Source organism: Amphibalanus amphitrite, unplaced genomic scaffold, assembly GCF_019059575.1.
Source record: "Amphibalanus amphitrite isolate SeventyFive unplaced genomic scaffold, NRLGWU_Aamphi_draft 001466F_arrow, whole genome shotgun sequence".
NCBI lineage: Eukaryota > Metazoa > Arthropoda > Thecostraca > Balanomorpha > Balanidae > Amphibalanus > Amphibalanus amphitrite.
Window position 1 is genome coordinate 102,271 of NW_024882959.1, and position 21,786 is coordinate 124,056.

At 53.6% G+C, this 21,786-nt stretch overlaps 2 protein-coding genes across 2 annotated transcripts in view; one reads left to right on the forward strand and one right to left on the reverse strand.

The window, feature by feature from the left end:
- Positions 1 to 1,045: 1,045 nt before the first annotated feature.
- LOC122373248 (uncharacterized protein K02A2.6-like) lies at positions 1,046 to 17,620 on the reverse strand. The gene is made up of 4 exons (XM_043351122.1): positions 17,545 to 17,620; positions 16,178 to 16,470; positions 13,174 to 15,871; positions 1,046 to 1,125 (listed from the first exon to the last, which is right to left on the reverse strand). Exons 1-4 carry the CDS (start codon positions 17,618 to 17,620, stop codon positions 1,046 to 1,048), a joined length of 3,147 nt encoding a protein of 1,048 aa, XP_043207057.1.
- Positions 17,621 to 20,652: 3,032 nt separating this feature from the next.
- LOC122373249 (cell adhesion molecule 2-like) overlaps positions 20,653 to 21,786 on the forward strand; it is a gene marked incomplete at its 3' end in the record, with an annotated part of 34,394 nt that continues 33,260 nt past the window's right edge. Inside the window, exon 1 of the mRNA XM_043351123.1 lies at positions 20,653 to 20,659. Coding sequence (XP_043207058.1) covers positions 20,653 to 20,659 — 7 coding nt within the window. The remainder of the gene's footprint in view (positions 20,660 to 21,786) is intronic.

Consider the following 21,786-nt stretch of genomic DNA (forward strand, 5'->3'; position numbering starts at 1 on the left):
AGCTAGCCCGGCGAGTATGGGTTCCTCCGCGACCCGAAATCAGGCGTCACACCACGCATTTGAGACGTGAATGCATTGTGGCTGTGGGAATAGCGCCACCTTGGAGTCGACAAAGCCGCCAACCTCGGCCATTGCTTGAGGACTCGAGTAAACTGCAATGTTCAACAGTCGTCATTTCTCCTGACTCCTACATGCTTATGTACATGCTGCACTTCCCTGGAAAGAATGACCACACTCATAAAACTTAATAATGCGTTGTCTTTTTGCAATAACCATTGTGGAATATTGTTGATTCTTGAAACGGATATTACTGTTTTTTTTTGTTTCGATAAATACCTACATATGATATTGATGCTGTCTGATAGCATCGCTCTTCAATATCTAAATAGGTGTAGGGCGCAGGCGCTTACATTTTCCTCTTAGTTTAGGCAAAACGTTTGGCTGTGTTACATTTCCACATAGTCAGACATCTTGAACAAGAAAAAAATTGCCTGGCCAGTGGCCACTATAATCTGGTCTCAGGTGACGATCACTGAATTTCCATCAAAACAATTGTATGTTTTATATTAACCTGATCAGTCACTGCACCTTACAAATGACTCGTTCTTGTGCAGCAGGGTTTGGTTTGTCAGATGTCATGGTCGTGCACCTTATTTGACTTGACCAACTAATTTTACGTTCAACGTAAACGCTTGTAACTTGTCAAGAACCGAGCTCCATAAAACATTTATGGTCAATGTGATTAGGCAATGGGCAATGGAAATCCTTGCAAACATAAATGAAAGAGCGTAAATCATTTGACGATGCTGTTACAATGGTCGATCGTCAAAGATTTGTCCTGCAGGATCCATTGGGTCCCCGATCACCCCAATAATCGTTATTGAATTCTCCTCAGATGGCTAGTGCCACAAATGGTCAACGCTGGGAATAAAATTGCACCCTCTCCTCCATTGACGACGCGACCTGCATCACCAAGACCGAAGAGCGTCGTCCACTTGGACGGGTCTCGTCGCACGCGCCGCTCGTTCATTTTCCGCTCCGTCTCTCATCGCGCCGTCAGCGCCTTCGGGTCGTCGTCTCCGATGCCGTCTCGCTCGTCGTCTCCGATGCCGTCTTGATCGTCGTCTGCGACAGCGTACTGTCGTCACCGACGATTCGCCGTGCCGGAAGGGAGCCGGGGCACGGTCCGCGGCGTCGGCGCCCGCCGCCCAGTCCTCCGCCGACGGTCAGGGGTACGGGTACGCGACGCTCCGTGCGGGGGTCATTGGGGTCAGGTGACGAGGTGTGTCAGAGGCGCGTGAGTGAGGGTTGGAAAGAGGTGAAGAAGAGCGAGTGCAGGGCGACGGAGAAAGGCGGAGTGAGACGCCGGAGGGGGAGGGTGTTTCAGGTTAGATTTTTACTTCCTGACGCCTGTTTACTGATAAGTAACACGAGCGGTGGACGTTATTTGAAGTCGGAAGAACTGGGCAGCGGCGGACCAGAACTGGGCAGCGGCGGTCAGTGAGTGCCCGGATAGAATTTCCCTGGCCAAGAGACTGACAAATAGTGGCGGGCTCAGCGGCTCGAGTCAGCACTATAAAACCCAATTTGATCAGCGAGACGAGATCACCCACTCGGGCGCCGCGCTGAGCCCGGGGCGGTGGATTCTCGGACATCAGAGAGCTCCGGCCGGTTCCGGCGCTGTCACGGTGACATCCTGACAGTGACAGGTCCGTCCCCGCTGACAGCTCTGATCTCTCCGGCTGTGGGAATCACACCTGACAGGAGTTCTGAGAGAGTAGCCGCTCGGCGCGGAGTGAGGTGCCAGGTCGGAATCCGCGGCCGTCTCATCTGGAGGAGCCGGTGGGAGCCATTCGTTAGTCTGAAGCAGAAGCAAGCGAGCCGGGATGTTCGCACTGAGCGTTTTCCTGCTCCTGGGAACCCTCTCCGGCGCTGATGACATTTCAAGTAAGTGCTCACTTGAGTGGTTGAGTCCGTATGCATCGTCAGTAGTTTGGGTTGCTCGTATTCTAACCTAATTATATTGCGGAAAGCGTTCGTTTTGTTTGCCTTGGAGCTTCACGAATGTAATTATTGAAAGTGGTTACCGACGTTGGTGCATTGCCTTGTTCAAAGTAACAGCATTCAACGGCCTTGATTACCCAAGTTGGGAGTGTTTTATCTTTGTGCGGGTAGAATTACCATTGCCAAGGAAGAAAGAATTGTTTTGCAGAATATAATGCAATAAAAAGCATTAAATACCTTCCTAAACATCTGTTCTCTTTGCCGTTAAAACAAAACATTTTCCGAAAGAAATTCAAATTATTTGGGTCTGCGGATATTTGTGTGCATGAAGGGAGGAGGTGATTTATGCTCAGTCATGAAGTCGCCCACCTGACTGGCATGCATGAATGACGAGAAATATGCTCAACTTGGAGTTCCGGCTGCAACTTCTCAGGATATTACAAACACTCGGGGACTTAGCAGCACAATTAATGTTATGGAAGACCCAAGAATATGTCAGAGGTCATCATCTTGTAGAACCATGCATTCAGGGACAGCATGGCCCAAATACATATTGCATAGCCTTTCACACCATTCATAGTCTTCCTGCACATGGCCTTACCACTATGAAAGTCCATGCACTGAACTATGCAGTATAAATGTGCATGGTCTACATATAGCCTCCACTGTCCACAGAAAAAGTTAACTGCACACATTTTTACAACAATCTATCGATTTGAATACATAACTCTCAGTGATGATAACCGTAATAACTGGAATAATTTCATTCTTCGGCGTTATGATGTTGCGATTGTTGAGTAGGTATCTATAACTATTCCACTAAAACGAGCAACAGGGAAAACTATACAAAGGGCGTCCATTTTGAATGCGTATTTCGTTGACCGTATTTCCGTTTCGAGTCCAGTTTCTATCCTCTGGACTCCCAACATCCAGTCCATAGCTCCGAAAAAGGATGCACCTGCTTACAGGCACCTCGATTACAACGGCAGACTAGCACAGGATAGTGATAATAATTTGGTGTTACGCACGGAGCTTGAAACGTAGCGATACCCGTTAAATTCTTGATTTTCATGCTTTTGAGCGTCCACAAATTCTTGTATTTGGGCCCGGTTCTGGTTTTCGCCCGTTAAATGTTTTTTTTTTTTTTTTTAATTAATATAGTCCGTCGACTCCTGGGCAATGCTCGTCTACGTGTCACCATGGGGTCGAGTCTTGTTGCGGACAGATACAGTCCCTACATTACATGCTACCACGGCACTAGAATTGAGAACAAGATCAAAATGATTTTTTATATATAGTGCTACAATTACATGAGCGCGTTTGCATATACAGGCAATTGTGAAGTATAAACCAGCATTCACAATCGACTTCACTAAGACGATACCTTACAAAGCATTTTGTTAATCGAATAGTAGAGTCGGAGTGTATTGCAGTTTGAATGTCAGCACTGTAAAAGTTCCCAGACCGATCGCCAGCCTCACCGGAGCTGCGAGAGAGCCGAGTTGAATACTGGCACCGATTCGGCGCGCCGCTGCAGGCCGCCGAACATATCGTCCCGATTGGTGTCGGAATTGCACCCAGCTGCTGAGGGCGAGTCACTCCAATGGAATCTCATCAGCAGAGGATATTACACCGTGATGGATGAATATTCTCCCACCCATCCGCTGAAAACACCGACAGAGCGCCAGCAGGGCTCGCTAAGCGTCGACCGGCGCGCCTCCCACCTGCGAATGGTGATTTCATTTCCAGATCCGCTCACTGCTTTATTGCCAGCCGAAATTATGACCCATGAGGGGGAAGTGGCTCCGAACCCCATTCGAAAATAAAATACGGAGATATAGCGGCCGAAGCCCGCTCAATATGCCGAGTGCGGCGTCATCCAAAGTGCGTGTGGGCGAGGAGGCGGTCAGTGCAGCTTCCTCTGAAGAGGTTGAAGGGCGTCCGCAGAAGCCAGTGGCTCGTTCGGGCGCTGATGGCGCGCCTACAAGTGTTCCTTCGGCTGATGGGGCGGCGCCGTTTCGACGAGTGCAGCCGGCGTGAAATCGGTGCGGGTGTAAAGTGGGCTCTATAAGAGCGGCCGGCGCGTGCCGAGTGTTCTGGAACGATCCACGCCCCGGGCCGGACGCAGACGGTCCGTGTCCATCGATGGGTGCTGACGGCTGCGAGAGTGTGCCCAGAGTGAGCGGATCCACTGGAACTCGATCATTGGGTGGTGCCGATGGCCACAGAGGCTCACTGCTTGTGTATTGATAACTGGCCTGTCCCACCGGGGATGGGCTCAGTTCTCCAAGTAACTTCAACGGGACGACGCAAAACTCAAAGTTCCAATTAGCTGACTTCTCGACTCTCCCTGGACTTAGCTCTCGGCAAAACTCCCCAGGCAGTCACCATTCACCACCAAGCACTCACTCCTATACCCGCCAGACCTGCTCCTTTTGTGTTCGAGCACAGGGTCCAGTACCCCGATCTACTCATTAACTCAGCTTCTCTTTGCCTGTGTTAGCGGTGCTGCACTGCTGCGTTAGCGCACCGATCCCCTCCCCCCAAACCCACCAGCTCTGCGCTCCTTTGCGTGTGCTGTCGGCACTGCACTGAGGCATAATCCTAGCCTCCCCCCCCCCCATATCCACCAGCTCTGTTCCTCTGCCTGCGTTAGCGGCACTGCGTTGGAGCGCGGACCCCTCCATCCCGCCAGCTCTGCTCCTTTGCGGCTGCGCTGCCAGCGCCGCGCAGCGCCGACCGTCCGTCTCTGCCCAGTGAGACCCTGCCTCGTTACCGCTGCTCGCAGACGATTTATGGCAGCTCGGATCAGCGACGAGTCCCGTTATGAATCGCGGTTTTTCCTGAACCGGCGCGCTTCGACCCAGCCGGGAGGTGTAGCCAAACAGGTGGTGTGATGCTGGGAAAGAAATGGATGCAGCTAGATGCTGGATATCTGGTTAGAAGAGGACCTTTTCACAGAAACAGATAAAATGGCTTATTCGGCTAAGCGATCCATCTGTTATCTTTGTCTTATTTCTCCACTATGCTTTTCTGCCCTTCCTTTAGCTCCGTTTATCTTTCTCTCTCCCACTCTTTTCTATTCCTTTCCCGTCTCTTTCTCTGTTCCTATCACTTGCAGGAATATTGTGCTCAAAGCAGGTTGAGAGCATGCATTGTGTGCCTTGTTTTGCGCGATATTGCGAATTTTACCAAAGCATGTCTCTTCGAAATTATTTTTTAACGGGTCAAAATTTCCGATTGCGCTATCTTTCAACGATGCGTAATCCTGAGAAGCATGATGCCAAACAAATCTCCCTGGTTCAAGATGGCTCATGTCACCAGAGACATTCGCCGGGATGCTGCACGTCTGTTGGTGCATTTATTGATTTCTCTCGGTGACAGCTCAGCGACGGCTAGCTGAGGAATGTCTGGCACCCAGCTGTGACATTGCCCAGAAGTCTGCGCCTAATATAACACTCGGCGTCAATAACCCACTTTTGCCAATGGAACCATGCAGTCACGTCAGCTCTAAATCAACTCCACTGCATATAAGAGCTTATCGCATCGGTGAAATCGGACCGGCGTGCTGCCGGCCGGCGGTGCAGTTGAGCGCCGACTGAGGTGGTTCACTGGTGATTTGACAGCGCGATATGAACAGGAGGTGTCGGCGCGTACAGCCCCGCGGCGTCGACGGGCCCACCGCAGACTCCAGCTCCAATTTACCGAGACGCCGTGTCAGCAGTTATGACGGAAACGGCCTTGTTTGAAATCAGCGAGAATTTCCGCCACTGGAAAACCTGCACACGCAGCCATCAAAGTGATATCAAAAGAAGTGTTGGCTTTTGTGTTTGGCGACTGAGACTGGTTCTAGGAACTAGGAAGGCAAGTTAATTTTGAAAAAGTAGCCTCATCGCAGCCAATAAGGTGAGCCATGGTCTGCTTTGGGGTGGTAATGGTATCGTTATAATAATTCCGTTAAATCTACGAGCATGCTAATGCGGCTGGCTAAAAACAGAAAACAATCACTAGTTATCTGGTGCACTCAGAAAACACTTTGAGAACATTTTTGAATAAGGGCTCATATGAGTGCCAAAACAGGGCTCAAATCTGTATGATTTTAAAATCGGGATCAGTTAGGCGCCCTTTTCGGGCTCAAAGTACATTAGCCCCGAAAGCGGCATCAGTTCGTCTTCCTTTTCGGGCTCAATTCGAGCTGCGTTTTAGGGCTCCATACGACATTCCGCCATTCCGTCTTTTGCTGTTTTCAGTGCCATGTGTTGGTGTACCTACCGCCGTGATTTCAAAATGAATGGTAAGTTATTAGTTATCAGTTATCGCTATCTTTTAGAAAAAATCAAGATGTTGATGCTCATGCCATTTTAATCCCTTATCAATTAAAATTGTGGTGGTATTTGTTCAGAAAAGGTCTGATCTACAATTGTGGCGCCGTTGATACGAATACGCACGGGTTTGATTATTCGTTTTTCTTGTATTTGCGCCACATGAAAGCATCATATCTGGATTCAGGATGTCAAATAGTGTAGGAATGTGCAAAATTTTTGTCTGGTTCTTCGTGATGATGTGATTGAAGCAATACTTTCAAGGGTAGGTAAGGATTTTGTTACTTGTTCGTAATGGTTATCTTGATGCTCAACTAAAATTAATCCTAACCTTGCCTACTAACCTATTAAGTTAAACTTAGTACCAATACCTACCAACCTACAACCTATTTGGATCTTTCATATACTTATAACATGCTGCTGCTTCTGCTAACATGCTGCGGAATGCTGGTTGACATGATGGAATGCTGGTATGACAGTGTTCCACGTTTCAGAATTTTAGGTGAATAACCACACATGATGGGGAAAATATTTTCATCCTAAAAATATGACAAGTGGCTTTATTTCATCTTTGCAAAAAAAAATATGTCAAAAGTTTGATTCAACAGCCAGCTGCCAGGTTACGCATGACTTGACAATTGATGCATCTACTCTACATCATTTCATTTCAGATCCTTTGAAGGTTCTGACAAAATCTGAGGTAAAAATGGTATTATGCAGTTTTGCGGAAAGACTAAATCTATCTCATTTTGTCTTCAGTTTTTTTTATTGGGACACCCAATTGAAATCCAATTTTAGAACACTGTGACACCATGCCTGTGTGCCAAGTAAGAGGAAGGGTCTACAAGTATACATCAAGATAACCAATTATGGACAAGTTGAGACTTGAGTCATTTGTGGTTACAATACCTTCAACTGCATGATTTTGCACAACTTCCATACAGGCATCCAGACTGGAAAAGGTTCAAGTCCGTACTTATTCTGGTGCTTGAATATGGCAGTTCAAAGATGGAAGGCATATGATGCTACAAAATGAAAAAAAATAATTCAACTTACAAAAAATAGGTATTCATATCTATCCTAAACTAAACTAACCTAAACTTACCTAACCTAATCCAACCCAACCCAACCACCCCAACCAGCCCAGCCCAGCCCAACCCAGCCCAGCCCAGCCCAGCCCAGCCCAGCCCAACCCAACCCAAAACCTACAGTCTAAAACCTAGAGCTAAAACCTGCAGCCCAAACTGGAAAACATCCATAATTTAGAGTTGCAAAGTTTTCCCAATGGGCTGCTACCGGCACCGCCCCGCCCCACAAAAATTTTCTGGGATACCGGCATGCTACCACGCCCCAAGCAAAAACACCGCCAAATTACCGGCATACTAAAAAACCTGCATTCTTGATTCTGGCTTACCCCTACATGAGATGCCACATTTTGGCAATTTCAGTAACCGCCCCACCCAGCAGCCACCCATTGTCCAACCAAAACTCCAGCAGCCTGATTTTGGCTGAGTTGGCCCCACAAATACCACAATTTTGAAACTCATTTCCAGTTTACAGCTGTTAAAATATCACATGTAATCAAAGAGGTATTGCCTACAAAGAGCATTAACACATTCATCAAAAAAGCAAGGTCAAAAAGAACTTGAATTACTGAAATGTGTTTCTGAAGACTGCACAGTGAGCAGCAATCACATTTACCACAACAAGCGTTCTTAATCACATAATCTAATCAAATTATGCAAATATCATAATGCAAAATCAAAAATACCGGCATGCCACCGGCAGGACATGCCAAATACCACGAAAAAACCTGCGGTAGTGAAAAATTACCGGCATGCCGGTAGTGCGGTAGGGAAATTTTGCAACTCTAATCCATATGGTACGCCGGACGCCCGTGAAGCCGTCATGCGCCGAAGTTCGGCGCAAGCTATTTTGCAATTTGCGCTGAAATTTCTGCATTATTTGCGCCGAAGGTTAGTGCCCTTTTGCGTCAAAATTAAGCCACTTATACAAAAAGCACGTTTACATCTGCTGGCCAAGGTTTTATAAACCAGACAGAACGCTCTGGGCCTTAACCACTCCTGACTCCCATGTTTGAGCGTCCAAATTAGTTGATGTTTCCATGGAAGCTGAATACCACAATACGTGTAGCGCACTGTAGCATCGTGCCGTGAAATAAGGCTCGGGACGGAAGTTCCGGGGTCACAAAAATTGGTGTGGCGGTGTTGTCGCGGCTGGCGGGCTCCAGCAAGGGGTTTAAGTTTACGACACCACTCTTGTTTCAGGAGAGGTGTCAGCGATTCGAGACTACTTGGGCATGCGGGCAGCGGGGTCGGCGTGGCTGCCTGCGGCTGCGGCCACACATCTTGGCGTCCTGGAGGCGGAGATGCTGATGGTGGCATGAGTCATCACTGGCTGCCCGATTTCCATGCTCCAAGACTCGCCGTGAGGGCCGAGGCGGGCGTCGTGCCGATGGAGAGATGAGGAGGGATGCGCTGGCATCGCGCCTACTGGCGAAGGCGCTCTCCCTCCCGTCGGAGGACCCGCCGCGTCGTGGCGGAAGCCCCCCCCCAACCGTGACTGAAGTCAGTGACCGGCTGGAGAGAGCGCGGGGGAGCGGTGTGGGACCACTGGAGTGGCGCTGCCCGCCGAGGCGCGCTTATCCACGAGACTGCCCCCGTAGACGCCAACAGACGGCGTCACGGTCCACCTGGACCTGCTGCCGATCGGGGCGTCCGCGACAGCGAGAAGGAGTGCTGCGGAGGCGTGACTGGGAGCGCTCCCCCAGCGTGCGACGTGGGCCTGGGTCGACGGGTCTGCGACCGGGGGAGTAATAGGAAGGCGGCGCTGGGGTCCTCACCGAGCACCCAGACAGTACAACATTGGTACTGCGGGAGGCGGCGGGGAGGATTTGCTCCATTTACCGATCTGAGATGGTGGCGCCCAAAACGGCAAAGCAACATCTCCTGAAGCACCCGTCCTTCGAGGAAGACCCCATAATCATTTGCTCCGACTCGCAGGCGTCGCTGGCGACGCCACGAGGTGGACAAGTGGCCCAGACACCCCCCCCCTCATCCCCTAGGTGCCGCCATCTGGGAGTATATGATGGCCCGTGGCTGTAGGGGGCCGAAGAATCCACCATAGAAGGAGGGCGGCGATAGCCCGATTAAGCTGGGCGTCCAGTGGAGCCTCGGCTCTATCATGGGCATTGGGCAAGGACTCTGCGAGCACCCCCGTCTCCTCCATCTTCGACGGCACTCCAGTCAGAAAGCTGTCCCCACCCGAGTTTCCCAGCAGCATGGGCCACATGAAACCGAACAGCGCCGAGCCGCTCGACGCTGAGGACCAGGCGAGAGTAACAGTGAAAAGGTGAAACGCTCGAAACGGCGCGCGCCGCCGGCCGAGGGCGCCGAGCCGGCCCAGGCCGGCTGCGGGTCAAACAGAAGCCGTCTCCGCGGCGGCCGCCCAGTGACAGCGACTCGGACTGACGTCGAGGCACCGCTGCCGCCTCCGCCGACCAACCCGCCGCCCAGCAAGGGCAGTTTGAAGGCGGCTGCGCCGGTGAAGGTGGCGCGGCCTGGCAGGGGCCGCGGCCGGCCCACTCCCAGCTACCCGTCCCGCGAGGTGCTCAGTACCACCGACTCGTCCGATTCTGAGGCAGCGCCGTCGGCGGGCCGCCGCCAGCAGTGACGACGACCGGCTGGCGGCGTTCGCGCGGGACTTGTCCGACTCCTGGTACTCGGACTTGCCGCCCAAACTGGACGCCGGCGGCGTGAGCACCAGCAACGCCAATAAAAAGTCCACCTTCATCCGGCTCTTCTCGCACCGTGTCAAAAGGACTACGCCGCGCGGCCGGCCGGCCAACTCGAATGAGCGCAGCGAAGGGCACACGTCCCCGACGGCGGCACTGGCGCCTCCCGCCGCGCCGCTGCCGGCGTTGCTGGCAACGCCGATCCAGGCCCATCGATTTCTACTGTTTTGTTGCCTACGTGCCGCTGCCGCCGCTCAGCCAGCACAATGGCGTGCCGGTGTTGCGCTGTCGGATCGAAAAGCGGCTCGTGCAGCGGACGGACGGGTGCGGCCCGCGCGATGAGCCGCCGCCGCACACCGAGCTGCGCCGCGCGGACGTGAAGGTGGAGCTGGCAGCGGCCTGCTCAGTCCCCTCAACGGCGTCGACCGGCTCTCCGGCGATTTGCGGTCAGAAACGCCGCCGCTTCTGGGACCAAGGTGTCAGAGCGCGGCGCTGCCCGTGAGACGTTAAGTTAGCACAGGCAATGTCGTCTGCACTCCTTGCAGTTCATGTTGAATACACAACCATGTTGCGAAGTAATAGGCGCCGGGTTTTTCAGTTCATAGAACTTTTTCCCTGGCTATTACACCCCACAACCGAACACTGACACCTTGCACAAGTATATGACTGTGTGTATGAATGTTAATAAATACATGAACCAATGTTGTGTTTTCGGTTCCAGTACCTTCTTTGGGCACCTCGGCAACAAGTAAGTAATCCGTTAGCTTTGCCACACCTAAGATAGGCTCCCACGTTGTTATTTGCTCCCGGGTTAACATAAACCGGTTTAACGTAACTTTTGCATCCCGGCCAAAATTGCCGGTTAACTGTCCCACCGCTCGAGACTGGCGCTAGGCTGGCCGAGCAAAAAAAAAAAGTTTGTCCGCGGCTTCGTCTTATTCGCAGCTGCTGGACACGGGGGAGGGGGGGGGGGGGAGGAGGGGCTGCATCGGACGAAAAGCGGGCTCTGGTATTAACTGGATTTTTTGCCAGCTGGCGCCGTATGGTGGCGCTAGCAGAGCTTCTTACATATCAATGCTAGATATAAAAGAATGAATATTTACCAATCAATTTTTCATTTAAAGCCATTTGAAATATTTATGTCCATCCTACTACCGCGCTTAGGTATATCTAAAATTAAATACCTTTCGTGCGTCGCCAGCTGGCCAGCCAGCTGACGCAATCCAGCTTTTACCAAAGCCCCGAAAAGCGCGATGACGTGAGCCCTAATATTGGCTTCACCACACAATTCGAGCCCTCAAACTGGAATCAGGTGAGCTCGAAAATGGGGATCAGGCTGAAAACTGGTATCATAGTGAGACTAGTTTTAGAGCTTGACACCGATAATGGGTACTGACTGAGCTCTGTTTCTGCGATCAATGATACCGATTTAAGGGATCGTATGAGCCCATGTGGCGCTAGCTCAGAAAGTATTCTCGAAATGTGCTGTCTGTTTTGAATATGGTACATTAGCCCGAAAACTGGTCTCTGAGCCCGAAAATCGGGACACTGTTTTCTCAGTGTGCCTGACAATTAAGCTCTTTGCAAGCATGACTCGTGAAGCGATTCATAATTAGGGGCAGTAAACGACTTGTGTACTTACTCGTCCACTCATTGACTTGAGAATTTATCATGAGGCTTGTCATTCACAAATCACAATTATAATTAATATGAAAATCACGATCAATCATACATGAGTATAGCAAACGTAATCAAAAACATTATCATGTAAGGCAAACGCCAGCGCTGGCAGAGTCCATGCGGCCTGCCTTTGTGGTGGACCCCGTCCCTACCCCTCCCCATGAATCTCGGCCACTGGCAGGAACGGGCGGGACGAGAGCTGGCCCGCTGCGGCGTTATGCAAACGAAACTCAGACTGACGGGACCAGCATCGATCGTCGGCCTGACCTGTACGGGACCCACAGCGGGGTACAGCTGACCTGCACTGACCTGTGCTGATCCGTACTGACCTGACTGACCTGTAGGTGACCCGCAACCGTCCAGAGCTGACCTGTGCTGACCTGCACTGACCTGTCATGACCGTATGTACTGAAAAGGTATCAATTGATTCTCCACTTTTGAAAACACATTTCAAATGCACTGGTCAGTGGTCAGTGACTTTGGTCTTTGCATAATTGACAGTCCAAAGGAGCCAATTTCAGCTGCTATTCATTTAAGGAAATGGCATCGTTTTCTGGAAGCCATCTCATTTTCTGACAGTCCATCTCTGGCTCTGCAGTGGGGTCCGACCGTCGACCAGTAACGAGGGAGGGAGCGCATCGACAACGGAAACGATAAAGGCTCCAGAGAGTGTGGGAATGCACTCCAATAAAGTAATGTCCTGCGACCTGCACTCAAAGAAGTCGCGTTTCCGGCGCAAGTTTGGATTCCTATTTGCCAGCACACTCATAGATATTGATATATAAGATACCCATGAGCATAATGAACGAAAAGTATAGCTCTATCAATACGTTATATATCGTATAATGGTTGTTGCCTGTTTAGTTGTCGTTTATCGGTTCGAAATGGAAATATATAAACGGATTAAAGCGATTTATTTGCTGCGAAACGTTAAGCCGAAAGAGATACACGAAAACGTAAACAAGTATGGCGAGCGCCAGCCCACGTCCCGTGCGCCAGTCACGCCGCTTGGCGCGCACGGTCAGCTGGCGCCGGCAGGGGCGCTCACAGGCACCGGGCCCAGTGGGGCCGCAGAGGCGGTCCAAGTATGGGGCCTCGGGGGGGCCTATACACAAACACAACATCTCCCCCTCGAGACAACAGTCGTGAAAACACCAAAAACACAACACTGCACGACGTTGTCTCACTCCTCATACGAGGTCGCACCCCAACGAACTTGGAGCCGACCAGGGCCGCGGCGCTGCCGTTGAGAACGACGCGGGAGAGCGGCGGCGGCGGCCGTCTCCACCTCGGGTGACCACACCGGCGGCGAGTGGCACACAGGCGCACCAGCGGCGGGTCGGACTACCCGCTCGGCGGCGACAGCGGTGCGCTCTGGCAGCGGCGGCGGCGGCGGCGGCGGCTGGGGCGCACCCGCAGCGGGCGGGCGCGGGGCGGACGGAGCCACAGGCGGGGTGGGCTCCGTCAGAAGCGGCCGGTACGGGCGGAGGTAGCGGCGGTTCCGCCACAGGACCCTGCCGCTGGCCGTCTTGACGAGGTACGTGCGCCTCTGACCGACGCCCACGATCACTCCAATCCGGTTCCATCGGCCGGTGGTGGGGTCTTGAATGTCGACGCGGCTGCCGAGCTTCAGCGCTGGCAGCCGGCGCGTGCTCTTGTTATAGCACCTGACGGCCTGCTCCTGGAGCTCGGCAGCCTTTTCCTCGCAGACAGCGGCCGCCCGCTGCCACTCCGGAGCGAAGGCGCGGTGGTGCGTGGGAACACCGGAGCGCAGCGGGTGACCAAAGAGCACCTGTGCCGGCGACCGCCCGTCGGCTCGGGGCGTGTTACGGAGTTCGAGCAGACTTCGGTCCAGTTGGTCCTGGTCCAGTTGGCCCGACGAAGACGCAGCCAGCACCAGCTTCTTTGCTGTCTTCACGCAGGCCTCCGCGTGCCCGTTAGAGCGCGGGTAGTGCGGTGATGACATCTCATGTCGTACGTCCCAGCGCTGGAGGAACCGGCGGAGCGTGCCCGATGCAAACTGGGGTCCGCCGTCTGACCGGAACACGGTCGGGACGCCCGTCTGCGAGAACATCAGTCGGAGCTGCCGCATCAGGTGGTCCGCCGAGGCCGTGCGGGGACACACAGTGACATACGGCCACCCGGACAGCCGGTCCACGTACACCAGGTACGTGTGTCCTCCAGCGGAGAAGTAGTCGGCCGAGACTGATTCGAAGACGCGCGTCGGGGCGCCGTCTTCCCGCCACATCGGCTCCCGAGCGTGACTGGGCAGGCGCTGACGGCACTGAGCGCAGGCGGCGACGGTGTCAGCGATCTGTTTGTCTATGCCCGGCCAGTACACACTGAGCCGGGCACGGCGCTTGGTGCGGTCGACGCCCTGGTGTGATTCATGGAGCTTCTCCAGCACACCGCGCCGGAGGGCGGACGGGACGACCAGCCGAGCGCCATATACCACCAGCCCGTCGTCGATGGCGAGCTGATGGCGCACTCCCCAGTAAGCTCGCACTGCCGGGGGCGCCTCGTGCCGGTTCTCTGGGAATCCGGCGAGAATCACCTCGCTGAGAGCCCGGTGCTCGGGGTCGCGCTCCGCGGCGGCGCGGACTCTCTCGAGTGCTGAGTCGATCAGCGGGGCCAGCTGGACGCCGTCTTCCGACCGATCGGAGGCCTGCAGCGCGGCAATGACGCAGGCGTGTAGCGGGTCGTCCGCTGCGTCCACTTCTCCGTCGTCGTCGGCGGCGGGGTCGCTGGTGGGCGCTCGTGAGAGCGCGTCTGGGATCACGTGACTCGAACCCTTCTGCCAGCTGGTGGTGAAGCTGTAGGCCGACAACTTCTCTCTCATCCTCTGCAGACGCGGGTTGTCGATCGAGTTGAGCTGCTTGTAGTTCAGGATGGTCACCAGCGGCCGGTGGTCGACCACCAGGTCGAAGTGCGGCATGCCAGCCAGGTAGACATGACACTTCTTGCAGGCCCAGAGTACAGCAGCCAGCTCCACCTCGATGACGGCATACCGACTCTCGGTATCTGTCAGGAACCGTGAGCCATACTGGACCACACGCCAGTCCTCGCCGTGCTTCTGGAGCAGTGCAAAACCCAGCCCTCGGGTTTTAGCAGCGTCAGTCTGTAGCACGGTCGGCAGCTGCGGGTCGAAGAATGCCATCACCGGCGGTGACGACAGCACAATCTTCGTGTGCAGAAACGCTGCCTCGTGCTGCTCAGTCCAGCGCCAGACCCGGCGCGACTTGAGGAGGTCTCTGAAGGTCTGAGTCGAGCCTGCCAGCTCCGGCGTGAGGCCGCTCAGCTGATTCACCAGACCCATGAAAGACCGCAGGTCGGTGACGTTTTCCGGTCTCGGAAAATCAGCGATGGCGCGGGCCTTCTCATTGTCGGTGGTGTAGCCGGCCGGTGTGATCTTGTAGCCGCAGAATTTGACCTCATTCTGGGCGAACTTGAACTTCTGCGGGTTCAGCGTGATTCCTCGGTCGTCACAGCGCCGGAGGACTTCGATCACCTGCTGCAGGTGCTGCCGGTACGTCTGTGCCACGGCCAGGATGTCATCAACAATTTTGACACAGTTTGGGATGTCGCCGAGCGCTGCATCGCCGCGCCGGTTGTACTCGTCTCCAGACGCACTACATCCCATCGGACAGCGGACGAACTTGAACCTGCCCCACGGCGTGATGAAGCAGGTGAGGTCCTGACTTGACTCAGCGAGCGGCACCTGGAAGTAGCCCATCTTGGCGTCCAGAGTCGACATCCATCGGTGCCCGGCGGGCAGACTCGTCACGGCATCGTGAGGAGACCGGCAGGGGTACGTGGGTCGATTCACGTACCGATTGAGTCCCGTCAGGTCCACGCAGAGTCGAAACCCGGACGGGTTCTTCGGCACGCACGAAATGGGATGACACCATTCCGTCGGGTAGTCCACGGGTACGATGATGCCGCGGTTCAGCAGGTCGTCCAGCTGCGCCTTCACCTCCGCCCGCCAGGCGAAGGGAATCGGTCTCGCGGCGGTGACCGACGTCGGACTCGCGTCGGGCCGGAGTTCGATCTTCATCGGGCCGCCGTCCATGACTCGGAGAGTCGAATCTTGCCCGAACACGCGCGGGAAACACTGCACCAGAGCGGCGGCATGAGCGGCCCGGACCGCCTCCGGTGGGTCTGAGTCGCTGTTCCAGGCCGGCAGCGGGCCGCCGAGGCCGGCGGCCGGGCTGGGTCCATCGGCCGGCGGCGCCGGCCCGCCCGTCTCGGCCCCGGTGGCCGGACAGAGCCTGTCACGCGGCGTCTCACACGGGGTAGGGCGGTCGCTGGCGCATCGAGCAGAGCCGGCAGCGGCCGGCAGTGCAGACGGTGTGACGTCATCAGAGGGTGTGACGTCATCAGTGGGGCGCGGTGCGTCCTCGACAGACCGGATCTGTGCCGGAAAATCCCTCGGCAGAATCCCCAGCGCCACACAGTCGAACCAGCTGAGTAGCAGGCCAGTCATCTCCTTGATGACGAACACGGCGGCGGTGGTCGATCGGTCGCCCAGCTCCAGAGCAGCCTGGAACGACCCGATACAGGTGAGCGGGTGTCTCCCCACTGCTGAGAAGGGCTGGCCGATACAGGGCTCCAACTGCGCTGGTTCCACGCAGATAGAAGACAGGCTGTCTTCTCCGATGACTGTCGCCTCGGCACCGGAGTCGGCCCGGGCCGCCATGGTGAACACACCAGCTGCGGTAGACAGTCGAACAGACACGGGAGGTGTCGGCCGTGTAGAGACGCCGTGTACATAGACGTCTCGTATTAGACGGCCGATGTGCGGCTCTGGTGCTGCGTGCTCGACGGGGGCAACGGTGCTCTCGCGCGCCACCTGGACACATACCACTGCAAAGTGGCCGCGCTGGCCGCACGAGTTACAGGTGGCGCTAGTGGCGCGGCACGCCGCCGGATCTGCGTGGGCGGCCCGCCCGCAGCGGCAGCAGCGCGCGCCGGCCGCGCCCGCGGAGCGCCCGCCAGGTTGGGCCGCGGGGCGCGCATCGCGCGCCAGGGGGCGGCGCACGCCAGCTGCACCCGCGGAACGCCCGCCGGGTTGGGCCGCGGGGCGCGCATCACGCGACTTTGACCGGCGGTACGCTGACAGCCGGTTCAGCGATGCGTTCGGCGCGCGGAGGTCAGAGCAGGTAGCGCGGGCGTTTTCCGACGCACGACAGATGTCTACGGCTTTCTTGAGGTCGAGTTCTGGATCCTCCAACAGCCGTTTCACTGTTTCTTCATCTCGCAGGCCGCACACGATCTTATCACGCAAACGTGAGTCGTAACAATGCGTGCAAAAGTCACAAAACGCTGCGAGTTCCTTCGTATCGCACAAAAACTCATCAAAGTTTTCGCCCTCCTCCTGTACCCGGGCGTAGAAGGCTCGACGGTCCACCAGGACACTGCGTTGTTTTCGGAGGTGGCTCTCCATTGCGTCCACCACCTCGGAGAGGGGAGAATCGTCCGTGACGCTGAGGCCGTAACGCAGCACCCGGTGCCAGTCCTCGTCGAGGAGGCTTAGGAGAGCGGCTCGCTGGGCAGTAACGGGTAGTGATGACGCGCCAGTGAGAAGCATATAGCCATCCAGCTTCTCCCTCCAAACGGCGAAGTCACGCAGCGAAGTAGATGATGACAGATGCGGCGCCGGTGTCGCGGCAGCCGGCAGTCGCACGGGCGGGGCGGCCGCCGTGGGCCGGGTCGCCGGAAGTGCATCGTCCCCAGCGACAAGAGCAGGCGGCTGTCGATCAGCGACTAGCCGTTCCACGAGCTGACCGAGACGCTCCTCGCGCTGCGCCGACAGCTCGGCCTGCTGCAGGAGCAGCTGGGTCAGCTTATCAATGTCACTCATCACGTATTACTGTTTACTGTACTTTAAAATCCGCACACATAACCACTAACCGACCGCGCCATGTTTAGTTGTCGTTTATCGGTTCGAAATGGAAATATATAAACGGATTAAAGCGATTTATTTGCTGCGAAACGTTAAGCCGAAAGAGATACACGAAAACGTAAACAAGTATGGCGAGCGCCAGCCCACGTCCCGTGCGCCAGTCACGCCGCTTGGCGCGCACGGTCAGCTGGCGCCGGCAGGGGCGCTCACAGGCACCGGGCCCAGTGGGGCCGCAGAGGCGGTCCAAGTATGGGGCCTCGGGGGGGCCTATACACAAACACAACAGTTGCCAATCGATCGGTTGAAAGAGCCCACGACACAGCTTTTAGGTATGAAGGCGAAGGCTAAGTGCTTTTCGGGAGTTGACTCCATCTTTTGTAACGCCAACTTTGATGTTGAAGGTCGCAGCTCTCATACTAATCTGGTAATTTGATTCTGCTGAGGTACCGATGGGAGAAGCTATGGTCTGTCAGAAGTAGTTCGTTCGCTCGGTAATTTCTTTTTTGTCTGTCGGAAGTTCTGAACCTCCCATTACCTTCTTATCCATGCGTCCAGCTTATATGACGCAAGAAGCTGGTTTATTATTGCCATTCCAGGAACGATACGATCCACGCGATGTTTTGGTGCAGCGTATAACTATTCGTCTATATGAAGTATATCTGACGATTGACAACACACACCTACCGGCCGATGGCGTAAATTTATCGACCGATGCACACGCTGGTCCAGATTCACGTAAGACCCGATCAAAAATAATATTTGCTGTTTTCGAATTTACTTATTCCAGGGTTATTTTTCTTTTGTTATGTTCCTGGGGAACCGAGATATGCTTTTAGTTTGGTTCCCGAGCCCTCTGATCAGGAGCAGTGCGCGTTTAAAAGTGAGGGTTTTCCCCTCTTTGTGCCGCTTCTCAGCAAGTGACGAGTTGTGCTCGTGTGCTCACCAGTGAACGTTCGTGTCTCCAAGTTTTTGTGGTACCTCCAGTCACCCAAGGATGGCAACTTCCCAACCAAGTGGTCGTTTCCCCTTTTGAGCCAATACTGGGAGAATTCCCTTTGGTTGGAATCACAGTGGTCGTGCGGTCGCTTGTTGTTTGTTCATCGGATGAAATCGTACAGAAGGACAGCAAAGTACAAAATCAAACCCATATCATGTGATACCTACGACATCACTCTTCACTTGGTAGGAAAAGGTTTTGCTACTTTTTGCTACTTTAGCAGTAAATTAGATTTTCCCGTTTCAGATCCACTCAATGAGATGACGTCCCCCACCCGTCGGGAGCTTCTGGAGGCGATGCTGGGAGCCGGTCCCCTGATGTCGGACGAGGCATTGCAAGCTGGTGTCGAGTTCTTGTGTCTTTCGGTTCCTCCTGGACGTGTGCCTGACCGATCTGTCATCCGGGACGTCGTTCTTGATCACCGGAAGAGGATGCATCGACGCTGCGATGCTCCAGGATAGAGATGTCAATCGGATAACAACTTTTTGGTATACCGATACCAAACCGATACCAAATTGGTATTTGGTATTTCAATCGTAATGTGTTTGGTATTTTGTTGGTATCATAAGCCCTCACTAATGTATAAGAAGCTAAGAAATCGGGGAAAAGTTGGTATTTTCCTCAGTTTCCCAAGTTGGTTTGGTTTCGGTATTTTCCCATGGTTTTGGTTGGTATTTGGTTTGGTATCGGTATTCCGATTTTCCGTAATTGATATCACTACTCCAAGAGTTCGACGGATCTTCGCGAAGATGCTCGACAAACATGCAGTCTGGCTTCTCGAATCTGTTCCAGTGGCGATCCTGGCACCTCCAGCTCCTGGGCAAGACGACCCGATGGATGGCCGCGGACGACCGTCGCAGATGCCAGTTCACACCATCGCGATGGTGTGAATCTCTCGGCCGATAGTGTAGATACGTCCATCAGCAGATGATTTAATTCTATCGATCGCTGACGGATGCCTCCTGGATCACGGCGCCCGCGAGCAGCGGCCCCGTAACAGCTCCCCGACCGATAGTTCACCACGAGACAAACCAACTCGACGTTAATGGCACCGATCAATGTCCGCAGACGAGCCTGTGTGCTGTTGAATGAGGCCATGTTGCAGCCTGACGACGTTGATGAGGCGCAGACAGTGTACCAAATCATCAAAAAAAAGCTCAAGTTGACACCACAATTTGTGCCCAGGTGAAGGGGCTGCGAATGGGAATGTTGTGTAGGTTCTCGGTACCACGCATGGCTATAATGAACTGGAACAGGTCTATATATTTATTCATAACCATTGAGCAGAAAGTGTTTGACAGACCTTTGAAGAAGTATTAGGAAGTTCACAAGCAAAACAAGCTTAAATCAGTCCATCATCATCGTCATCAGTTCGAAAACTTTCACTGTAAGGATATGGCCCTTCCATCACGCATACCCACAATATTCTATGTGGGCGCTCGCTCATCTGTAGGCATTTATTCAGCGTCAATTCACAGTAGCAGCGCCGCGAACAGTCGACGCAATCGTGAGGTCTGCGGCGCCCAGTTACGGGCGCGGCACCGGTTTGAATAGAGCGCCGCCACCTGTTTGAATAGACCGCCGCTGTTTGGATTTGACGCCACCCCCGCTTCGAGAGTCGGCCCGGATTGAGCGTTTGTCTGGCTTAAAAGCCGAGTCAACTGTCAGAATTGCGCTCTTCTGCAGATTTGAGCGGGATTGAGCCGGGGCTCGGCCGGCTCGCGGCACAGTTCCATCATCCAATTTGGCTGCGGCGTTGAAACGCGATGAACGAGCTGACTTCCCGGGGGCGGTGCAGTTCGAGATAGGGGCGCGGCGCCGCCTTTCAGGCGCCCAGCTCACTGCCGAGGGCATTAGCGGGCCCGGTGACCTACGGTCAAAGTTGAGATATGCAGAGGCCGCAGGCGGAGGCACGTCCGAGGCGACAGGACTGCTGAAAGGATTGTATGCGGGACGAGACAAGACGAGACGGGCTGCGCTGGGACGAGGAGGGATGAGACGTGGGTAAGGAATAACGCAATACGAGATTACATAGACGACACGAGGCGTGATTGCGTGAGCAGAGACAAAGTGGGACGAAGCTAGATTAAAGTCACAAGACTTGGCAGATTAGACCGCATAGTTAGTCGTGACTATGCAGCATACCATCAGATATATCTGATAAAACGTGACCAAGCCTTTGCACTTTGTAACAAATGCCGCAATGTCATAACAACACCTTGTCTAAGTGGTGGACAAGATAATATGTAATGTGTATATGTGTACCGCGGTGAATAGTAAATCATGATTTTCCGTTTAGTCTGTATGGCCTGATGACTATTTTACGTTGACGTTGATGCTAAAAACTGGCGTTGATGATATCAAAGTCCCTCATGAAAACAATTTAGGTGTGATTTTCTTTTTCGCGAGCATGATTGAGCAAAGTAGTTCGTGTATATAAGTATGAATTTTTTAGAGAATTGCAGTCATGCATGACAACTTTAAATGCAACATACTAAAACATATGCATCAAACTTTGAACGCACTTATCTTTGTGCTTTTGTCGTATTTATCAAGTTGATCCAGATGTGAATATTATACTGAAAAGACAACAATGATATGATTGACGCCTGACGATCATTGTGACGGTTTCTGGCGAATTTCCATGCGAAATTGACAAACAAAAGAACAACTCATTTGACTTCTGGGCGATTAAAAAAAAACTTCAAGAATGAATGTTTCCTCTCAGCTGGAAAGCTGCCTGAGTCTGGGTTTTGTTGTGAAACTCTCTTAGATCTGAAAATAAACTTTGTGACGCCCTAAGCTGTCTCTTTCTCTAATCGTTGTACGGGGCTTATGGGATTTTAGTTCGTAAGTAACATACTTTTATCGTTTATTCTTTATTAGTAGTTTCTGCTTACAGGAGATTGCATTTTTTTTCTATCCAGATTTCATTGCTGTGTATTGCCGCCAGCGGCCTCATTGTAACACCACAGTTGTCCAATGATAAAGTCATCGCCATTGCACATGTTTTGATGCTTAGAAGTTATTTATTTATGACCAGGAACACAGGACATGGCGGCTGGCTGGTAGTGTTGGTATACCGCACCGCAATGCACCCTGAATAGTTAGACTGCGCCGCGGTGCA

What these genes read in the sequence shown, in the direction of transcription:
- LOC122373248 (XM_043351122.1), bottom strand. Translation starts at nt 17,620, where the DNA reads ATGAGTGACATTGATAAGCTGACCCAGCTGCTCCTGCAGCAGGCCGAG. An exon ending in GCAGCGCGAGGAGCGTCTCG is followed by an intron (nt 16,471 to 17,544) that starts GTCAGCTCGTGG and finishes TGTCTACCGCAG; the next exon opens with CTGGTGTGTTCACCATGGCG. An exon ending in TTCTGCCGAGGGATTTTCCG is followed by an intron (nt 15,872 to 16,177) that starts GCACAGATCCGG and finishes GCTCTGGTGCAG; the next exon opens with TGTTTCCCGCGCGTGTTCGG.